We start from the raw sequence: 23112 nt of genomic DNA on the forward strand, positions 1-23112 counted from the left end.
TGTGCCAAATTGACGCCTGTTACCGTGGTTATCCAAGCTATTTTATTCATGAGTCCACTGTTTGAATTAATGAGTCCACTCTTCAAACAGTGGACTCATGAATAAAATAGCGTATCTAACCATGGTAACAGGGTCAATTTGGCGCACTGTGACAAAAGCGCGCACCAGCATTGGACATGTTTTATACACGCTCCCGATACGCGCTAAATTAAGCATAATTTATACAGGAAATCTGCATACAACATGGATTCGGCTGTGGATTTTCAAAACTACCTTTGTGAATTCGGGCCTTAGTGTTTCAAATACGTCAAGCACCTGACAAGAAGGCAGAAGGTCCCATTTATGTCTTAGTTTTTGTATGACTCGGCTGGGGATTGAACCCATGATGTCAGGAGGCAGACAATCTACCACTGAGCCACTATGTCCAGCCACTGTTTTGTCGTGAAGACCTTGTTTTTCAGCCTTCAGTGTAATACATTCCTAGATGTTATCTGGGTGACCTTCTGCAGTGTGATGTAGAAGATGAGCTGTAAGATTGTGGTTGTTCCTAAATGATTTTCCACATTTATCGCATTGAAATGGCATTTCTCCCGTATGAATACGTTGATGCACCACCATAGAGTCCTTGCTGGAGAATCCCTTCCCGCACACCAAACACACGTGGGGTCGGATACCTTTATGACGCCTCTCATGGTTCCGCCAGCTCGATCGCTCCATGAAGCGCTTGTCGCAGAAGGAGCAGGCGAAGCGCTTTTCGCGTTTGCCGTGCATACGCGTCCGATGCTTTCCCATGAGTTTCTGCGTTCTGAATCCTCGATCGCACACTGTACACTTGTAAGGTTTTGCCCCCGTATGTTCCCCTTGATGGTTGGATAGAGCATTCGCTGACGCGAAGGATCGGTCGCAAAGCTGACACTGGAACGGTCTGATGGGATTATGTTTCTTAAGATGGGTATCAAGGTTACATCTGGTAGCAAATCTCTGTGAGCACTGTGGACACTGGTAGGTACCCTTACCTTCATGCGCTTCCTGCTCGTGGTATTTCCGCTGGTTGTACTGTCGGAACTTCATGCCGCAGTGACGGCACTTGTACGGCCGCGGGCGGTCAAAGTACGAGAACCGCTTTCCAAGCATATCAACGGGAAACGCCGACGAGACTTCCGCTTGCTTGTCGGAAACCTTACCCTTTCCATCTTCACTTGTAGCTCTCGTGGAAGCTGTTGATTTATCATTTTTTATTCCATCTTCTTTCTGTACTGTTTTGCCAGAATTGTTACACTGGTGTTTCTTGAATTCTGCTAAATCCTCATATTCCTGTTTACAAGTCTGACAAGAGAACTTGGTGCATCGCCAGCCGTGCACCTCTCGTTCATGCTGATGTAGGCTGGTCTTTGTGGTGAATATCTTACTACATATCTCACATCTAAATGGTCGGCCTTGATGCTTTAAAATATGCTTTGTCAGTATCTCTGCATTTTCGCACGCTTCCCCGCACTGGTCGCAGACGTACATCCCACCAGCGAAATCATGGAAAGTCTCGTGGGCCGCCAGCCGTCCTCTGGTTGGAAAGTCTTTGCCGCATGTCACGCATATAAATCGGTTGTCGGCGTTTCTGACCGGATGAGTCGAGGATGGTTGTCTGATTTCGGTGAGCTTCTTCTTAACTTCCCAAGTAAATAACGGTCGTATTTCACCCGTGTGTTCAGAGTCATGAGCTAGTTTGATGTGTCGCATCATGCGCTTAGCAGATTTGTAGAAACACTGACATTCCTTGCATTGGAAGTTATCCGTCTCTGCATGACAAGAGAAGACCAAAGAAAATGTGAACAAGAAATATTGGTTACTGTTGTTTTTGTTATTATTATAAACAATAATGTTAACATTTATATTATCATTATCATCATGATTATTATCATTAGCACTGTCATTATAGTTATCTTATCATTATTTTCATTGTCAATATATATCACAATTATTATCATCAGCATCACTGTCACAATTAGTGTCATTATCAGTAACACTGTCATTTTCATATATATATTCATTGTAGTTATTATTTGCATTTGGCATAATCAATAAACATAGAAAATACAAGCAATAGCAGGAGACCCACATGGATGTTGGGAAAACAAAAAGATGAACTTAAATTACTATTTATAAGCTGAAAGTCTTCATTACCAGTCTATGTGACTAAACCTAAACATCGTGTACATATAAACATCATATATTGGCGCATTTGTTCTTTTCTGAATGAGAGAACTGTTAAAAACTAAACAAGAACAAATAGTGAAAGAAAACCTTTGATAAATGAAAATCCTATAATTCCCCTACATCATCTTGTTATATATTTTGTACTTACCTTCCTTATAGCTGAGGTCATTTAATTTGATCTTGAAGCCTGCGTGTTTGGCGTAGTCGTCGCTGTAGTAGACTCGTAATTCAGACCCAGGTTCGATCATCTTGGTTGTTTGAAAATGAATATACCCGTAGCGTTGTACGGCCTCTATGTTCTGTTCCTTTGCGTTCCTAGCGCATTGTACATGTAACATCCAGTTCTCATTACGTTTATACTTGCCATCCACATAATAGAGAATCTTGCCAAGGAGACATAACTGAAAAATAGAAAGAATTCACCCGTTTAACATTACGTTCTTCAAGCATTACTGACATATAAAATGTCTTTAACTTAATGGGATTTTGGGGATACTGTTTTTAACATATACACTGAAAAAAGGGGAATTCACACTCAATGCAGAGATGCCAACCTAAAGGGATGGTTGTCAGGAATATTTACCATATTTGTCAGGAACAAATGGGAGTTTCTCAGGAACATCCCGCGAAGTAGCATCGTTTATACGCTCAACCACCCAATCGCCATTGACATTGTTCATGCATGAACCGCGGCTTGCACTCCGCACTTCGCTGTGTATTCAGCAGCAGCGCGCGGAGGCGCTTGCAATAGAAATCTCAGTAGAGAAACTCCCGTTGGTTTACCGTTGGCCACACACACGCTGCATGCACGATACATGTATACACAATACACGCATATACATGCACAATACACGCATATATATACACATGCACAGCAAAGCAATACACAATACACATGTATTGTAGTTGTTTTTTCCGTAACCTTTTTATTGTTGCCGTAACACCGTAATTGGAGGAATAAAATCGGAACAAATACGGCGAATCCGTAACGGTTGGCATCTCTGTCAATGTTTCATCATTAGTGCACGCAGGATTTTTTAAAGGGGGGGGGGGGGTTCAAGCTGAATGAAATGTTGACAACCCAAAAAAGGTCTTCACCTACATGATGTACATTTAGATCGTTTCCTACTCCCAAGCAAGCAAACCCCCCCCCCAAAAAAAAGTTCTTAAACAAATTTTCAGAGGGGGGGGGGGGGATTGAATTATTAGGGGGGCGTTTGGGCATCAAAAAAATCTAATGGGGGGGGGGAGGTTTGAACCCCTGTAACCACCCCTCCCCCCCCTGTGTACGCCACTGTGTTTCATCTACAATCAAATGACATTGAACAGCTAAGAGGTCTTTTTCAACAAGTGGTGAGCCGGAAAAGCAGTTTTGTCCTAATTTTTGAAAGCTGACATAAAACTGCAAATACATTGTTTGTCCAAAGTAAGTCGAGGAAAGGCATTTGACATTGTATTTCCGAAGTTCTTGAATCTGTCATGGGTTGTGGAAGCAGAAACTACTAACTAATCGTGGTATACAGTCAGTCGGCAAGCCCTGAAAAAGTAGCTTCTTTTATCCAAGTGATATTCATGACTAGAGGGTTTTTGCATTGTTAATGAGCTTGGTGTGGACCAAAATACCTCTTTTTATTCTGCCATTGCTGCTCTAAATATTGACCAAATTTCATGTTTTTGGTATCTTTGTAAAGAAGAAGAATCATTCTTTCAGGTCATGTGTTTGGATGTTTAAAAGGATTTTGTAATATAGTGGAAACTTTTGATCTAAAACATGAAACAAAATAATTTGTTTCATGCAACAAAAGTTGTTGTTTTCACACTTAATACCTATTTGAGCACAAAATGATTTTAGATTATGATAAAGCTGAAGATCTAAGCTTTAATATGATATAATTTTAATAAGATGTATTTTAGATGGGTCAGCAGCCAGCTTTTCATAGTCCAAGTACATTTAGCAGCTCAAAAACAAGAATACTGCGCTCTGATTGGTCATAGAGACCACACACCCAAGCAAATTCCAATGTTCCCCTCACTGTGAAACATTATTCAGCCAATCAGAACTCTAGATTTTATGCTACTCAGAAATTTCAGAAATCTTGTCTTGCATCTTGATGGAAAGAGCTGGCTGCTGACCCATCTAACAGATGCCACATATCAAGACTGACATTGTAAGAAAGTATCGAGTTTGAGCTTTCTGATGATATAAATAATGTTAGTGCCTAAAACACAAAATGTTTCACAATTTGCAAGTGAAAACAGAGGAAGAAAATTCTGTTTGATGCATCTTTTCAGGTTATAAATTCACTTATTTATCAAAATATTTTATTCAAAAGAAATATTCATTATAAAAGAATAACATTTACTCTTTCCCATGGTACAAAAATAATCAATATTACTCAAGGAGAAAGTGGTTAAATTCTTTGAGAAAGAAAGTCTCACAATTCACGAGATTTTGCAGGAACATGAATTCAGCCACGAGAGGACTTGGATAAATCTTGCTCATTTGCTCATTAACACAGGGGCTTGCCGACTGACTGAATAGTGGTTATGGCTCTCATCTCTCAATGTGAAGGACGTGGGTTCGATTCCCAGCCATGGCGTGTTTTCCTTCAGCAAGAAATTTACCCACAAACGGTGCTGCACTCAACCCAAGAGATGTGAATGGGTACCCGGTAAGAAGAAATTCCTTGAATGCTTAAAGGTCCTATGACACAAAAACCATCTTATTTTGGCTAAGTGTTCTGTTGGCCTTTGTCCCATCAACCTACTTCCCCCACCTAAGTCCTATCTCATCCCTATTCTGACTCCCATAAACACATTGCTGAGATCCACGTGATAAAATATTAAAATGCTGCACTAAAGATTACAACTGACACTCACTCATGCATTAAATTTCAATTAAGTAATTCATGAAATTTGCTCTAACAATTTAAATTGATCATTAATTTATCACAACACCCTCAACTTTGCAAGTTCCAAGGGACTTGCCTCTCAACAACTGAAAGAAATTGAAAGGCTAATTCCTGCCCACCCTAATTTTCATACCCTTTGTTTAAGTGGGCAGTGCTCACTCAAGCATGAATAGTTTTCCAACTTTTTGGTGTCATTTGAAAGTTGACTTTATTGGCTTTCCATATATATAAGTATTTTTCCCCAAAGTGACATATTTTTTGTTTGGCAGCCATTTCAAAAGTGTATAGTTTTTTTTTAGACGCACTGTATATCTATTCTTGGGTAGTTTTACTTGAAAAATACGAATTTGCCATCGGTTTCTGTGTGCAAACCGGTGTTGAGTTATTCCATGGAAATGAACTTCAACGGGAACGCCCACTAAAATTTTCGAAAAAGTCGGCTGATCGACCCGTCAATCATTGTGACGTCATCGAAAGAAAGCTTTCTCAGCTGTGCAGCCGGACCCCTAGTTATTGCACATGTGAATCCACACGTGCAACCACAATAGGCACTTCACGCACCAAACGACAGCAACACTCAGCAGATTCTTCCCCTGACGTCATAATTGTCACATGATATGCGACACCAAATCAGGCTGAATTTTTTGTGGGCGTGGCGTATTTGGCTCAATTTTCAATATAAAACTGCCTTTGAACCTGATGTGGGATGTTTTTCAGGTAAAATTTTGATGGAATCGTTATTGGTAACCACTAAGCTAACGAATAAATTAGCATCTTTGCTGTATTTCATAGGACCTTTAAGCGCCTATATGGGCAGCACAGCTAAAGCCGAGGTAATAATATCAGCGCTTTGTATACTCGAGCCAAAAGTGCCTTTTAAATCCTTTTATTATCATTATTATTACTTACTTCCCAGGATGATTCCTCAACACATCCAGATGCTTCATCCACCAGAGCTCCAAGGAATACGCCAAACTCTGTTCCATTCTCAACCGTCTTCTCGGCCTTCACTCCTATCACCTTCTTCTTATCATTCTCAGAAAAACAGTACACAAGTCCTGGGGAGTGTTTCACAAAGGTTAAAGTATGATTTAGAGTCGGACTTGAATTCCCAGTTGCGTGGTCAAATCATGCTATCAGGACACACACTACTGCATATTAATCAAAATAAGAGTGATAATAAAAACTATAGTATTAACAATGAGGTGAAGGAAAAGGACAAAAAGGAGGAGAAGGAATGTGGAGGATGAGAATAAGGAAATGATAAGAAATAGGAGAAGGAAAAGGAAAGGAAAACTGAAGAGAATGTTGAGGAAAGAAGAAGGAAATAGTCTGAAGAAAAGGAGGAGAGAGAGGAGGAAAGGAGGAGAAGAAGGAAATGATTAGAGTGAAGGAAGAGGAAATTGAGGAGAGGAATGAGGACAAGGGGGAGAAGATTTGAAAGAGGAGAAAGAGAAAGAGGATGATGATGAGAATAATAGGATAAACTAATCATCAAAGTATGAAGTGTTCAACTCAAATTAGGTATTGAAGTATAGAAGGATAACCAAATTTTAAAATGCTGTAAATATCTAAATTCGGTTATTTATTTACTGCAATAAAATTATGTTACTACAATCAGATTACCTTGAGGTAGTTTAGGTGGTGATGAAGCCGGCGGTAGCGGCCCCGGGTGTTGCTTCTCTCTCAGAATGCTAGGCGGTTCAAGATCGCTATCGTTGTTATTCTCCTGAGATTCTTGGTTCCTCTGTTGAGGTCGGTCGGAGAGATCGACCAGACCGGAGTCCTGGCGCGAGTTGATGCCGGATGTCTGGGGGAGGTGTGATCCAAAGTCCCTCTGGTAGTCTTCTTGAGGCTGCTGGTGTTGCTGGAGGGACGGCGGAACGTTGCTGTAGTCTCTCGGGAGTTGTCCCCCATCAGAGAGGAGTTGCATAGGTCTGGTGTCCGACGGCTGACGTTGCTGGTCGGTCTGGTGCGGATGCTGGGGGTGGTGGGAAGGCGGACGTACCGGCACAAGACCAGCCACTACAAAAGGTATATCATACAGGAATATAATTAGAAATGAGCACATAAGAATGGAGGTACATAGGTACAGGATCCAATTCCCTCAAACTCTGTAGTGGAGCGTTGTGGCCCAGTGGATTAGTCTCCGGACTTTGAAACAGAGGGTCGTGGGTTCGTATCCCAGCCATGGCGTAATTTCCTTCAGCAAGAAACTGATCCACAATGTGCTGCACTCAACCCAGGTGAGGTAAATGGGTACCGGTAGGAAGTTATTCATCAAGAAGCTGTGTGCGCTATGAACGCCTAGCTTAGCCGGGTAATATAGGAGCGCCTTGAGCACCTAACAAGGTGGATATGTGCGCAATATAAATACCCTATATTATTAATATTAACTGTACATCTTCTGAGACTGGAGAGTCCTAAATCTCCACTATTCCCTCACTATTCCATCCTTCTGTTTTCACCCATCTCACCTTCTAAAATAGATTGTAAAACTTCTCTCCTATAATTTGGTATAAAGCATCTCAAACAACAGTCTTAAATCTACCTCTTTCTTTCTTTCAATATCCCTGTCTTTTTAACCATCTCACATTCTATAAAATAGATCGTAAAACTTTTTTAAATGTTGTTAATGGTCCTCTTGTGTATATTACCTTACAAATCCAGGTCATGAGAAAAGCCTGCTGGCTATAGTAATTTATTTTACTTTTTCCTTTCCCACGCAAGCTGGACTTTAAAAGTACACATCCATGTTACATCTGGCTCTGTACTATATTGATTTTTGTTGAAATACTGGATAAAATAACAATAAAATAACAAACTCAACTCTAATATTCTAATTCTAATATAGATTGTAGATCTTGTCCACTCCATCTTGGACTATTATAAACTTTCCAACTACTACATTGTAGCTACCCTTTCCCAAAATATCTTCACCTCAAGTACCGATATCCACTCTCAACTCACCTTCTAATATAGATTGCAGATCTTGTCCACTCTGTCTCCGACTGTTGTAAGCTTCCCTGCTACTATGCGGAGCAGCAGCAACAAACACAGGTTGTGATACATGGTGCATGTGTTGATGTGGCGGCGGTTGCAGGGAGTGCTGGTGACTGAAATGTGGCAGATGTTGTAAATGTTGCTGATGATGCGGCAAACCGCTCTGCTGGTCTTCGTGGGAGGCAGTTCGTTGTGACCCCTGTTGGTCCACGTACCGATAGTCCATCTTGCTTACGACGTCTGCAATTTCTTACAGGTCTGTGTTTGGTGACAAAATGTTAAAATCGTTTAATAGCTGGACTACGCCTCAGGTTTTTCTTTTAAAGGGATGGTCCAGGCTGAAAATATTTATATCTAAATAAATAGAGCAAAATTCACAGAGCAAAATGCTGAAAATTTCATCAAAATCAGATAACAAAGTTATTGAATTTAAAGTTTATCAATATTTTATGAAAAGTTATATGCACAGCATCATGAATATTCATTAGGTGGGCTGATGTCACATCCCCACTTTCCTTTTTCTTATGTTATTACATGAAATCATAAATGTTTAATTTTTTCATAAATGTGTAAATGTCTCCATTATGATGAAATAAGTAGCGGCAATAAATAACTAATGCACTTTATCAGTTGTCAATCCAATTGTTTATCTTCTTGGTAAATTTTGTTTGAATAAACCTAATTTCATACAATAAAATACAAAAGAACAAGTGGGAATATGACATCATCAGCCTACCTAATAAATATTCATGAAGACATGCCTAGAACTGTTTCACCGGAATAATGCAAATCCTTAAAATTCAATAACTTTGTTATCTGACTTTGATCAAATTTTCAAAATTTTTCTCTGTGAATTTTACTATATTTATTGAGAATATATAAATATCTCCAGCCTGAACCATCCTTTTAAATCAAACATTGCCAGCATCCTATACGTATGTGATTTTATCACCCAAAAGAAACAGGTATGAGTCCCCCCCCCCCCTTCACAATTGCGATTGGTGTTCGTTTTCAATAAAAATGCCTTGAGCAAAATTTCTTTACTCTTTTAGAGCACACATATTGACCATCTTCTGGATACAATATAAAATTAACCAATTGATTGAGTCATGAGGGGTATGAGTGAGTCTCTGTTTGTCAGGGATTCACTGCTGGACTAATTCTTGGAGTAGAAATTAAAAGTTTAAAAAAATGTTTAAAAATCCTCCAAACAGAAGGATTTCAGCTGTCTTAAGTGAGGATAAAGCAAAGGTAACATTGTCCGCTTGTTGAACACTTAACTATAAAGCTCAAATTTGCACCAATATTCTCAAATAATTTTGATATATACCTTGTTTATTTTTAGTCATTGCTTTCATGTATTTTAAAAATGTTTCAATTTATAGTTTATACTTTATAGTACCATTAATTTTACTTGATTGAGTATATTCACATTTGATTTCTTGTGATTCATTTTCTTAAGTCATGTAAGTTGCTCTCAAACTAGCCAGTTAACTGATGTTACCTTTTCAAAGTTTTACAACACCACTCAATTTTCTAACAGACAGGTTTAAAGGTCAAGTCCACCCCAGAAAATTGATGATTTGAATCGATAGAGAAAAATCAAACAAACATAACGCTGCAAATTTCATTGAAATCGGATGTAAAATAAGAAAGTTATGACATTTTTAAGTTTCGCTTTATTTTTCACAAAACAGTTCAATGCGCAACTCAGCGATATGCAAATGAGAGTCGATGATGTCCATCACTCACTATTTCTTTTGTTTTTTATTGTTTGAATAATACAATATCTCAAATTTACAGATTTGACAATAAGGACCAACTTAACTTAACCATAAACTGTTAAAATAATGGTAATTGCACATGTTCAGTGAGAAAATAAACTTTGTTTCACTTGACAAGGAGGAGAAAATGAGAATATTTCATATTTCATATAATAAAATACAAAAGAAATAGTGAGTGGGTGACGTCATCAGTCTGCCAATTTGCACACCGTCCAGGATGTGCATATAACACTGTTTTGTGAAATTAAGCGAAACTTTAAAATGTCATAACTTTCTTATTTTACACCCGATTTTGATGAAATTTTCAGCGTTTTGCTTGTTGGATTTTTCTCCTTTTTTCAAATCAACTTTTTGTTGGGGTGGACTTGTCCTTTAAACAATATTTTTTATTAATTGATTTTTGAAATACATATATGGCATCATTATAAGTTCTTATTGAAATTCTGCTCAACCTTCTCAGATGGTCTTTCAAATATTTAGTAAAATGCATCTCCTCATTAACTTTCAAGTAGAATCTATTATCTTACCTTACCACTATTACCTGAGAATACCCTAATATTTTGAATTTATATTGTAATTTCTGTATATTTGATTCTTTTGTTATATTGACAATATTGATTAATTTCAATCATAGTTTAATTGTAACACATCTGTCAATTCAGCTTTTAAGCTGCAATCACATTAAATCTTGAATCTGAATCTTGGTATCTTAAAAACTTTGAAGACAGATCAGCCACAGATCATGAGAAGACTGAAGTCAAGAGTGTGAGTAAAAGTAAACTCAAGTGGACTGAACAAAGACAAAGTAAAAATAAAAATAGCACATTGTTTAAGCCTGTCACGTCACTCTAACTACAAGTTGTTTACAACTTTTTTGTAATTGTTTAAACTTTTTAAACAACTTATTTAAAAATTACAAACAGTTGTTAAAAAGTTTTAACAATAGTTGTTGGAGTGACAGGCTAGTTAAACAACAAGCTAAAAATTTTAAACAGCGTTTTTACATAGTGAAGTCTGAAGAGTCATTTTCAAATTTTCTGCGTTATTTGTAATGTTTGTCCAATTAAACATGATGGGATTGATGATCTATCCTGACCTCTGCCTGACATCGAAGTTTTGAATAGGTCAATGAAAACATTTCAGGGGTTAGATCTAGAACGAAATTGAAACTAGCACAATAGAGACAGAAAATGGAGTAGAGTGAGTGATTGTATTACCGACCGGCCTTGTATTACCGAATACGCGCATCATACACGTCAGAAAATAATGTCATACGCTCAAAAATTTGCAACATTCTTCCAAAGAGAAACTGAATAGAAAGATGATGAAAAATGGTCAAAAACACATTTTCAAAGTCTTAATATTATAAAAATAATAAGATATGGTAAAAAAACCTCATCGGTGATTTTGTTGTTGTCTCAATTTTTCCCATAGAAAACACACGTTCGGTGATACGATACCTTTTTCATTTTCAAGTGACCAAAATATTTCACATGCGAAGTCGAAGAGGGGTTTCTACGAAGCCCCAAACCGGACATTTTTGACATCCAAAAAAAAAAAAAATTATCACGTACGTACGCAGTATTATTACGTACGTACGTAATATTATTACGTACGTACGCAGTATTATTACGTACGTACGTGATAATTATTACGTACGTACGTGATAATTATTACGTACGTACGCAGTATTATTACGTACGTACGCAGTATTATTACGTACGTACGCAGTATTATTACGTACGTACGTGATAATTATTACGTACGTACGCAGTATTATCACGTACGTACGCAGTATTATTACGTACGTACGTGATAATTATTACGTACGTACGCAGTATTATTACGTACGTACGTGATAATTATTACGTACGTACGCAGTATTATCACGTACGTACGCAGTATTATTACGTACGTACGCAGTATTATCACGTACGTACGCAGTATTTATTACGTACGTACGTAATGTTATCTCCCAAAAGGTCATACATGAATTCAAATACCGGTAGTTACTGAAATCTGATCACGCTAGCGCGAAACCCGCAGGCTTTAAATTTTTTTAAATACCAGCCTCTTCAAATAGTTTTTCTTTTTTTAAACACCTATACATCTTCACTTAATTTACATCAATTAATACCATATCATATTCAAATTTAAGCAGAGAACGAACCCGAGAACGAAGCAATTTCAAAAGGGTGGTAAAATAATAGAGGCTCATCCCAGTGTCGCGTGTGGGTACATTTTTGAAAAAAACTGTCTCGCCAAAACACTAACATAATAGGCCTTTAATTGTCCTTTCCCCAATGTGTTTCTAGCAGTTTCTGAAAGGAATGGTTTAATTGAAAACACAGCCTGATGACGAGAACAAATGAAATGGTTATCATATGAATATTGTGGGTTATATATAGCAGGGACCTGGGAACTCGCGGGGGTGCTGGGGGTGCTGAAGCACCCCCAAAATTTTTCCTGGGGGTGCTGCGTGTCACTTTGTTATTTTCCATAGGCAGCACCCCCACGAAATCAGGTTCCCTTTGTATTTTTTATATATGTTATAATGTACATAATTATCACATCCGACAATCGCAAATCATACAACGTCTTTCACATATTCCAATAACATCCCTCCTATAACATGTAACGCGACTCAATCAAGCTCCGGCACGCCGATACAGACGTAGTCGCGCGCGATACGTGATAACCATTATAGTTTACACACTACCATGACTACTCGATAGCAGGGAGGGACAAGGGTGTGGTTGGACTTGAAACTTAGACGGTTTTATGTCGAATCAAGTGTGGGCGAGCCCGACCGCCCGTGTTTTGTATAAAGAATTACAATTCAGACAATAAAAATCAAATTTCAGTCTTTTTCGCCCTGCCCCATATGGCCCTGGGAAGCGGGGGTGCTGGGGGTGAAGCACCCCAAAATGTGGGGGTGCTGCATGTGTTATTTTCCATAGGCAACACCTCCTGGAAATCTAGTGGTAAGTTGATGAATGACAGAAATGTAATGAAAATGAACGATGTTTTGTAGACCCCCACCCCCTTAAGAATTTTCCGACACAGTACTTAAAATAGTGTTTAAATTCACCCTTTTTCAAATCGGAATATCAAATATTTTCTGCTCGTGCTTCGCGCTCGCATTATTGATTTTTATAATAAAAACAAAGTATTTACAACGCCCAGATACTAAAGGGCTAACTCTAAACACGCGCACGCATGTTTATTCAGATACGCAGCTTGTTTTGGGGCTACTCCGGGCTGAAAATATTTATATCAAATACAATTTTATGAAAATCTGATAACAAATAGTTAAGTTATTTAATTCTAAAGTTTAGCAATAGTTTATGAAAATGGTGATATGCATGTCGTCATGAATATTAAATAGGTGGGTTGACATGTGCGGAAATCTCTTCCCAAAGGTAGAGGGACCAGGGCCTGCATGGAAAATTTGACAAGCATAAAAAAAAGAAAAAAAAGTTTTTCACCCAAAATGTAAGGTCATTTAGTCCAAAAGCTATTATTTCGATTGTGAAGTGATGTATTTTTCTCCATGAAAGACCAAAAATAGTAGGGGGCATTTGATATTGTGTCCCCCTACTATTTTTGGTAGGGGGGACACGTCCCCCTGTCCCCTCTGGGATTTCCGCCCTTGCGGGTTGAAGATATCACATCCCCACTATCCTGTTTCTTGTGTTATTACATGGAATCAAAATTGTTTAATTTTTTCATACCAGTGTGAATGATATGTCTCCCTTATAATGAAATAAGTTGCAGCAAAGAATATCTAATAGACTAAATCAGTTGTCAATTCAACTGTTTTTTGGTTCTTGAAGGGAAAATATCAAATAAACCTAATTTTATATAATAAAATACAAAAGAACAATTGGGGATATGACATCATCAGTTTGCTCACTGAATATTAATGAAGACATGCTTAAAACTGTTTCACCGGAATAATGCTAATCTTTAAAATGCAATAACTTTGATATTCCTTGTCGGATTTTGATCAAATCTTTATTCTTATGTTCGCCTGATTTCTCTTTATCTGTTCAAACCATATTGCACACAGTGTGGAGTTTCAGATCAGAATATCAAACATTTTCTGCTCGCGCTTTGCGCTCACATTATTAATGTAAGAATATATCCAATTACCCATCATTTTCTTGATTTTCAAAACATGAATAGAATGTCCCAATTATAGGTCTGAAATCTCAATTTTGTTTCCGCTCGCTCTTTGCGCTCGCATCAATTGTATAGTTATATACCTATCCTGTTCATGATTAGAAAAGTGCTTAAGATGTCCTGTTTTTAGGTCTGAAATCTCATTTTTAATTCCGCTCGCGCTTCGCGCTCGCATCAATTGTATATTTATATACCTATCCTGTTCTTGATTAGAAAAGTGCTTAGAATGTCTCGTTTTTTGGTCTGAAATCTCAATTTTGTTTCCGCTCGCGCTTCGCGCTCGCATCTTATCCTGTTCATGATTGCAAAAAGTGCTTAGAATGTCCAGTATTTAGGTCGGAATGTCAATTTTTTCAGCTCGCGCTTCGCGCTCGCATTATTTGATTGGTGATATATGAATCGTCTTGTAGTGACTTGACTATATCTTTTTATATATCTACATCTATATATTCTTTCCTTGTATATATTTTCATTTATATTTCAACATTCTGTATATGTATATAAATTCTTTCTTTTATTTCCAATTTCATATATTCTCACTTGTTCACGCCATGTGTGTGTACTACAATACTGTACATTCGCAGAGCAAGCCAACTCATTTCCTGCCCAAATCTACTTGGCAAACACATTCTTATATTGAGAAACAACCTTTCTTTTGTTCTTAGACTTGGAGCAAACATCCTTTCATTGTCCCTTGTTTATTGCAATGAACTTGCAGGTATATAACATCACTACAGAGATGCTTGCATGTTTGCTTTTCTCACAGTCTACCTCTCTCTTCTTTGTTCTTTTCAACTTTGTTTTGCCTCCCTTTTTGACGCTTATTTCTTTGTCTCATCTTTTCTGATGTTGGTAAAAACAACTTGTTTTCTCTACCACATCATCACTCTACTCTCTGCCTTCGTCCTGTCCACTCATGCTGACCATCTCATCCAGCTGCTAGTGAGGATTGAATCAAATCTTGTGGAGGATCAACTTATACTTAATTATTTCTCTGCATTTTCCAATCTTATTCCTTACCGTCACTTCCACTCATTCGAAGTCTATATTCTCTGCATATTTAATGAGCTCATTACTTCGCGAGACGTTTTGTGACATCTGTCCCTTTTTCTACTCTATTTGAAATTGTGAAGTGTATATATTTCTATTCACGGATTTGTGCAATTTACCTGAGATTCTGAGCGGCTGGACCACATTCTATCCTCTGGAGAGCAAGAATTAAGGTAGGATCTAACTTTTATATTTATATTAGGAGATCGGCTTTGCCAATTTCCTAAACTGGTGACCCCGACGTGATCCTGAATCCTTAATTTTCTTTTATCGCCCTTTATTCATTTCTCTCACTTCGCTATTCTTGCTTCTCACTTCACTATTTTTGTTCCCTTTCTACTTCTCAATTTTTTTTCTTTACCCTACAACATGACTACTCCTAATGTTTCCTCTACTCCTGAATCTAATCTTTCTCCAGTATCACCCTCTATTGCTCCGGTGAGCATTAAGCTCCCACCATTCTGGGCAAATGACCCAGAAATTTGGTTCGTTCAGGTGGAGGCCCAATTTCACACGAAGGGTATTACCGCCGAAATCACTAAATTCAATTATGTAGTTGCCTCACTACAACAAGAGGTAGCTATGGAGGTGAGGGATATCATTACTGCTATCCCGGGTGACAACCCCTATCAAAAATTAAAAGCTGCACTGGTCAAGCGAACGACCGTCTCCGAGCAGACGCGCCTCAATCGGCTGCTGTCAGGAGAGGAGCTCGGAGACAAGTCGCCGTCGCAACTCCTCCGGCGGATGCAGCAATTGATGGGGACGAGCACAATGGAGGATTCAATTTTTCGGCAATTATTTTTGCAACGCTTGCCCACCAACGTGCAGGTCATCCTAGCCGCATCAAGCGATGGGGTGAGTTTGGTGGACTTAGCGGCGCTTGCGGACAAAATTGTTGAAGTTGCCGGCCCAACTATATCCAACATTCAATCTAAGTTGGCGCCATCACAACCCCCTCCACTCCCCACGCACGAAACTAAAGTCGACCGGCTCTCTGCACAGGTGGACCAGCTCACAATGCAAGTTCAAGCATTAACCTGCTCCATGCTGGATAACCGCGAGAGAGGTCGCAGTCGACAGCGCAAGTCCAAAGACTCGATTAAGCGCCCACAATCAGTTTCGCGCAGCCCGCATCGCAGTGAACAGCATGCAGGTGCCCAGTGCTGGTATCACTGGAAATATGGGAGCAGTGCTCAAAAGTGCATTAGTCCTTGCTCTTTCTCAGCAAGACAGGCCCAGGGAAACGACCCCGCCAAGGAATAGCGGCGACTAACCCCCTTGGCAGCACCCAACCCAGTCGCCTTTTCTTTGTCAATGATAAGTACACTGGTACACGCTATCTCGTCGACACAGTTGCTGAGGTGAGCATTTTCCCTCATTCAAAATTGGGAAAACCGGCTAGGGTTGACGCGACAAATATCCAACTACAGGCTGTAAATCGATCACCAATCAAGACTTTCGGACAAAAGTCTTTCACACTTGATCTCGGTTTACGGCGTGTTTTCCGCTGGATATTTGTTGTGACAGACATACCTACGCCGATTTTGGGTGCCGATTTTCTTGACCAATTTGGACTGTTGGTGGATATCAAACACCGCCGATTGATAGACACCAAAACCACTCTAACAGTCCAGGGATGTGGTTCATATACAGGTACTATTAGCCCGATGTATGTTCAACACGACTCATCGGAGCGGTTTCACTCCATTCTCCGTCAATATCCGGATATCACACGACCGGTTTACAAGCACTCAGGAGTGAAACATACTACCACACATCACATCCCAACTCGAGGCCCGCCCGCGGCAGCGCGCCCTCGTCGTCTTGCTCCAGATCGTCAGAGAATTGCCCAGGCAGAGTTCGAGCACATGCTTGAACTTGGCATTATCCGACAATCTGAGAGCAACTGGTCAAGTCCATTGCACATGGTTCCCAAGAAAACGCCAGGGGACTGGCGGCCTTGTGGTGATTATCGCTTGCTCAACGCTCGCACGGTCCCGGATCGATACCCTATCCCACACTTGCAAGATTTCTCTTCAACTCTTGCAGGTAAGACAATTTTTTCGAAAATTGATCTCGTTAGGGCATATCATCAGATCCCAGTCGAGCCTAGCGACATTCACAAGACTGCCGTGACCACTCCATTCGGCTTATTCGAATTTGTTCGAATGCCATTCGGCCTTAGGAATGCAGCACAAACATTCCAGCGATTGATGGACACCGTCATTCGCGGCCTCCCATTTGTATATGTTTATCTGGATGATATACTGGTAGCCAGTTCCTCTAAGGATGAACATGAGACACACGTCCGTCTGCTATTCGATCGCCTGCAGGAGTATGGCATCATTGTCAATCCCTCGAAATGTCAGTTTGGTGCTTCATCGCTATCTTTTCTCGGACATATGGTGGACAACACCGGAATCCGCCCTCTTAGCGACAAAGTGAAAATCATCCGTGATTTTCCCGCACCTACGTCACTCACCAAACTTCGAGAATTCCTGGGATTGATAAACTTCTACAGGCGATTCATTCCTCGTTGTGCAGAGGTGCTGCAACCACTGACTGATCTGTTGAAAAACAGAACAAAAAAGAACATGCCAATTGAGCTTGGAGAGAAAGAGCTTCTTGCTTTCAATCATGCTAAAGATCAATTGGCTAACTCTACTGTTCTTGTGCACCCTCGCACTGATGTTCCCTTGTGCCTACTAGTCGACGCTTCTGACGTAGGAGTTGGGGGAGCTATCCAACAACGAGTAGATGGAGTTTGGCAACCTCTGGCTTTCTTCTCTAAGAGGTTACAACCCGCTGAAACCAAATACAGCACTTTTGGTAGGGAGTTGCTTGCAGCATATCTGGGTATCAAGCACTTTCGCCATCTTCTTGAAGGTAGGTCATTTACTATCTACACTGACCACAAACCTCGTACCCATGCACTCAAATCGAAACCGGAAAGGCATTCGCCACGTGAAATCCGACAACTCGATTTCATTTCTCAGTTCACTTCTGATATACAGCACATTTCAGGTAAGGAGAACACAGCAGCAGACGCCCTCTCTCGTCTGTATATTGACAGAGTTGATTCTTCCTCAATCATAGACTTTGCGGCCATCGCAAAAGATCAGGAAGATGAAACTGAGGTGAAAGACTCCTCACTTCAACTCAAGTCAATTGCTCTCCCAGGTTCTACCACTACCATTCTGTGCGATATATCAACTGGTACTGCCAGGCCTTTGGTACCAGTCAAACATAGAAGAGCTATTTTTGATTCCCTTCATGGACTTTCTCATCCAGGAATCAGAGCTACTCAAAAGCTCATTACAGAGCGCTTTGTTTGGCCTAGCATCAACGCTGATGTCAGAAAATGGGCCAAAACATGCCTCGAATGTCAAAAGTGTAAAGTACATCGGCACACCAAAGCACCACTTGGTACTTTCACTTCACCTAATGCACGCTTCTCTCATGTGCACATTGATCTTGTTGGCCCGCTTCCTTCATCAGAGGGTGACAATTATCTTCTTACTTGTGTTGATCGCTACACCAGATGGCCAGAAGCTATCCCTATCCCAGACATCACTGCGGAGACGGTAGCGCGAGCATTTGTGGCCAGATGGGTAGCAGTGTTTGACGCACCTACTACCATCACAACAGACAGAGGTAGGCAATTTGAGTCAGCACTTTTCCTTTCACTCACCAACCTCCTTGGCACTAAACGCATTTGCACAACAGCATACCATCCTGCCGCAAATGGTTTAGTGGAGCGTTTTCATCGCCAACTTAAAGCCTCTCTCAAAGCTCATAACAAGGTCCGTTGGACTGAGTCACTCCCTTTAGTCTTGCTAGGTATACGCACAGCAATCAAGGCGGACATTGGATGCTCTGCAGCAGAACTAGTATTTGGGACTACAGTCACTCTACCTGCACAATTTGTAGCTCCTTCACAAATTGATTCTGCCGATGACCCATCTAACTATGCCCACAGACTAAAGAGAATGATGCGGGAATTACATCCCACTCCTACTAGAAAACAGCAAACTCAAACGCAGGTACATCCTGAACTCCATTCTTCATCTCACATCTTTCTTAGAGATGATACTGTTACAAAGCCATTGCAGCCTCCATACAGAGGACCCTTCCGAGTCATCCGTCGCACTGACAAGTATTTTACCATTGATTATAATGGTAAACATGAAAATGTCAGTGTCGACAGACTGAAACCGGCTTTCATCGAGCAGGAGGCTACCACTCCATTTCATCATCAAGATCCACCTGACCAAGTTCATCAACAATCCAACTCCACGGACTTGGCAGGGGATCCTGATGACAAGCATATGCCTCCCGAAATTCGTAAGACCCGTTCTGGTCGCCATGTCAGGTTTCCTGCCAAGTACGTTCAATTTTTCGAGACGGTTGAAACATTTCTCAAAATTCACTGATGTTTCCACTCCTTTTATTTTCTTGTTTTATATAGCCAAGTTCCCTTTTACTTTCCCTTGTCGATTTGTTACTACATTTCTATTCGGTACAAATCTAGGGGGGAGCTACTGTAGTGACTTGACTATATCTTTTTATATATCTACATCTATATATTCTTTCCTTGTATATATTTTCATTTATATTTCAACATTCTGTATATGTATATAAATTCTTTCTTTTATTTCCAATTTCATATATTCTCACTTGTTCACGCCATGTGTGTGTACTACAATACTGTACATTCGCAGAGCAAGCCAACTCATTTCCTGCCCAAATCTACTTGGCAAACACATTCTTATATTGAGAAACAACCTTTCTTTTGTTCTTAGACTTGGAGCAAACATCCTTTCATTGTCCCTTGTTTATTGCAATGAACTTGCAGGTATATAACATCACTACAGAGATGCTTGCATGTTTGCTTTTCTCACAGTCTACCTCTCTCTTCTTTGTTCTTTTCAACTTTGTTTTGCCTCCCTTTTTGACGCTTATTTCTTTGTCTCATCTTTTCTGATGTTGGTAAAAACAACTTGTTTTCTCTACCACATCATCACTCTACTCTCTGCCTTCGTCCTGTCCACTCATGCTGACCATCTCATCCAGCTGCTAGTGAGGATTGAATCAAATCTTGTGGAGGATCAACTTATACTTAATTATTTCTCTGCATTTTCCAATCTTATTCCTTACCGTCACTTCCACTCATTCGAAGTCTATATTCTCTGCATATTTAATGAGCTCATTACTTCGCGAGACATTTTGTGACATCTGTCCCTTTTTCTACTCTATTTGAAATTGTGAAGTGTATATATTTCTATTCACGGATTTGTGCAATTTACCTGAGATTCTGAGCGGCTGGACCACATTCTATCCTCTGGAGAGCAAGAATTAAGGTAGGATCTAACTTTTATATTTATATTAGGAGATCGGCTTTGCCAATTTCCTAAAGTCTTAATGAGTAACTGCAAACATTCCTTATAACACTTCCCTTTCGATCAGACCAGAGCGTATATAAAAAATATCTGCTCGCACTGATCACGTTCGCAGTTATTATTTGTTACATACGCATCTTGTTCAGGACCACAAACATTGCTCAAAATATTCAATTTTTCAGGACAAAATACATGAATTAATTTCCCCCCCCAAAAAATAGCTCGCGTTTCGATCGCGCTCGACTTATCTCATTATATATGTACTTTTATAAGAAGAAAGCTAAGAAGTGACTGTCATATATATGTATATATATATATATGTGTGTGTGGGGGAGGATTGGTTGGTGTGTGTGTGGTGCCCTTAGAGGTGTGTGTGTGTGTGTAATTATGGAAAATTCAATTATTGTGTCCCCCCCACCTTTGAGGAGAGATTTCAGCACCCCCACTGAAAAAATCGTTCCCAGGTCCCTGTTATATAGGCCCTATAATCGATGAAAAGTCATGATCATCACCAGCATGACTATGGTCCAACCATGGTCCCAGCTAGCAAGCTGACGTTGGTTGGGCCAATGCGGGGTGCCGATGTCGGCCACATTCGGCGAATATCGGATTCCATAGACCAATGAAAATTAGAATACTACGTACGTACGTAATAATACTGCGTACGTAATAATACTGCGTACGTACGTGATAATACTGCGTACGTACGTAATAATTATCACGTACGTACGTAATAATACTGCGTACGTACGTAATAATACTGCGTACGTACGTAATAATTATCACGTACATACGTAATAATTATCACGTACGTACGTAATAATTATCACGTACGTACGTAATAATTATCACGTACGTACGCAATAATACTGCGTACGTACGTAATAATTATCACGTACGTACGTAATAATACTACGTACGTACGTGATAATTTTTTTTTTTTGGTTGTCAAAAATGTCCGGTTTGGGGCTTCGTAGGTTTCATTGGAAGCTAATAATTATCGTAAAACAAAAAAATGATTTCGGCAAAATTTTTACATATTTATATTTTGTAAAATTGTAGGTAGGCTAGGCCCTAATTGTGTATTTATGGTGAAAGTTTGATGAATTTGATGAGAATAAGGCATGCCGGGAATAATGTGTTTGATATGATTGAATTCATGAAAAGTGTTCGGTAATACGATCCACCGGCACTACCATACATATTCTAGCCAAGAAAATATCAATTGAGAAATCGCTGGACCTCATCTCCGCTAGCCGCTACGCGCCGATCCGCCCCGGCTCGCGCTCGCAACGCGACCCTCCAGCTCGACTTTCCTTTCCATTTTCTCTGCGACTCGCTCATTCACACTCAATAAGACATAGAATTTCATCCTTATTTCCACATCAAATTAAATATTTTCACCTCTCATACCACCAAGACACTTTATTACAGAATAACTAGCACAAATACTCCGCATTCGATCATCATAAGCTGCAAAAACACAAAAAATTTACGAGAATTTTTGTGATTTTTTTTTTTACTCACGGTCACAGTCGTCTACTCGAAGGAAGTGAAAATACATGGTTGAGCTTTGTCAATCATTAGAGTCGCAAGTCAATACGGCATACCCAGCCTGTAAAAAAATTGTGCAAACACAAGAGAGACAACATAAATGCGTTTGACTTGACAACGGGTGATTTCAAGTTCAGTGTTGACCTTTTGGTGTTACTGTTAGGTCATTTTTTTACACGAGTGTAAAACCAACATAAAATGAAGATGGTCCTGACCCGGGTCCTGAAAAGTCACTCATTAGTTGTGATCTAGATCAGTTTTACATACGAAGAGTTTAGTTACAAAAGATGTTAGGTCCACTTTGGACCATTCCGAGAAAAACCATGTTTTTTATTCTCACTTATTGCAATATTCTTATGAGAAACTAATTTGTCATGATGTACTACCCTATCATGTGAACATAAAATTGGGTATAAAAAAAATCTACCTGTCTTCAATTTTTTTCTACATATTAAAAAAAAAATATCATTGTGGACCTATAACCCCTTTTGCAACTAAACTGAAATCAAACCAATCTCTTTTGATTAAAAAAGTGATTTTTCTTCGCCACTTTCATTCACCTTTTTATTTCAATTTCAAATTGTCTTTGGTATCATCAGAGTGACTAAAAATTAAGAGGCTAGTTAGAGACAGAAAACAATACAATTTATGAAAAATGGACCTATCCCCTTTTGACAAATGAGTTCTTCAGAAGAGTTTAGTTGCAAAAGGAGTTTGGTCCACTCCAAAAAAATCATCTTTTAATTCTCCCATATTGCAATATTTTTATTCAAAACTGAAATTTCATGATATCCTACAATGAGAACATAAAATTGTGTATAAGAGAAATCTACTTGTCTTCATATTATTAAAGATATCCTTTTCCAAAAAAAAATTGTGTGGACCTAACCCCTTTTGCAACTAAACTGAAATGGACCTAACCCCTTTTGAAAAAAAGTGATTTTTCTTTGCCATTTTAGTTCACTTTTGAATAGGAATTTCAACTTTTCTTTTGTATCATCTTATAGAGCT

The 23112-nt window shown here is 39.4% G+C and overlaps 2 protein-coding genes across 2 annotated transcripts; one reads left to right on the forward strand and one right to left on the reverse strand.

The window, feature by feature from the left end:
- Nucleotides 1-385: 385 nt before the first annotated feature.
- LOC129266132 (zinc finger protein 135-like) lies at nt 386-8404 on the reverse strand. Its single transcript, XM_064103935.1, has 5 exons — nt 8094-8404; nt 6750-7148; nt 6033-6181; nt 2360-2612; nt 386-1793 (listed from the first exon to the last, which is right to left on the reverse strand). The coding sequence occupies exons 1-5, from the start codon at nt 8350-8352 to the stop codon at nt 481-483; spliced, it is 2373 nt and encodes a 790-aa protein (XP_063960005.1). The 5' UTR covers nt 8353-8404; the 3' UTR covers nt 386-480.
- Nucleotides 8405-15514: 7110 nt separating this feature from the next.
- LOC129282713 (uncharacterized) lies at nt 15515-16411 on the forward strand. The gene has a single exon (XM_054918584.2). The coding sequence runs from the start codon at nt 15515-15517 to the stop codon at nt 16409-16411; it is 897 nt and encodes a 298-aa protein (XP_054774559.2).
- The last annotated feature ends 6701 nt before the right edge of the window (nt 16412-23112 follow it).

Source organism: Lytechinus pictus, chromosome 8 (assembly GCF_037042905.1).
Source record: "Lytechinus pictus isolate F3 Inbred chromosome 8, Lp3.0, whole genome shotgun sequence".
Lineage (NCBI taxonomy): Eukaryota > Metazoa > Echinodermata > Echinoidea > Temnopleuroida > Toxopneustidae > Lytechinus > Lytechinus pictus.

What these genes read in the sequence shown, in the direction of transcription:
- LOC129282713 (XM_054918584.2), top strand. Translation starts at nt 15,515, where the DNA reads ATGACTACTCCTAATGTTTCCTCTACTCCTGAATCTAATCTTTCTCCA.
- LOC129266132 (XM_064103935.1), bottom strand. Translation starts at nt 8,352, where the DNA reads ATGGACTATCGGTACGTGGACCAACAGGGGTCACAACGAACTGCCTCC. An exon ending in ACCACCTAAACTACCTCAAG is followed by an intron (nt 6,182 to 6,749) that starts GTAATCTGATTG and finishes AACACTCCCCAG; the next exon opens with GACTTGTGTACTGTTTTTCT. An exon ending in TGACCTCAGCTATAAGGAAG is followed by an intron (nt 1,794 to 2,359) that starts GTAAGTACAAAA and finishes CTTGTCATGCAG; the next exon opens with AGACGGATAACTTCCAATGC.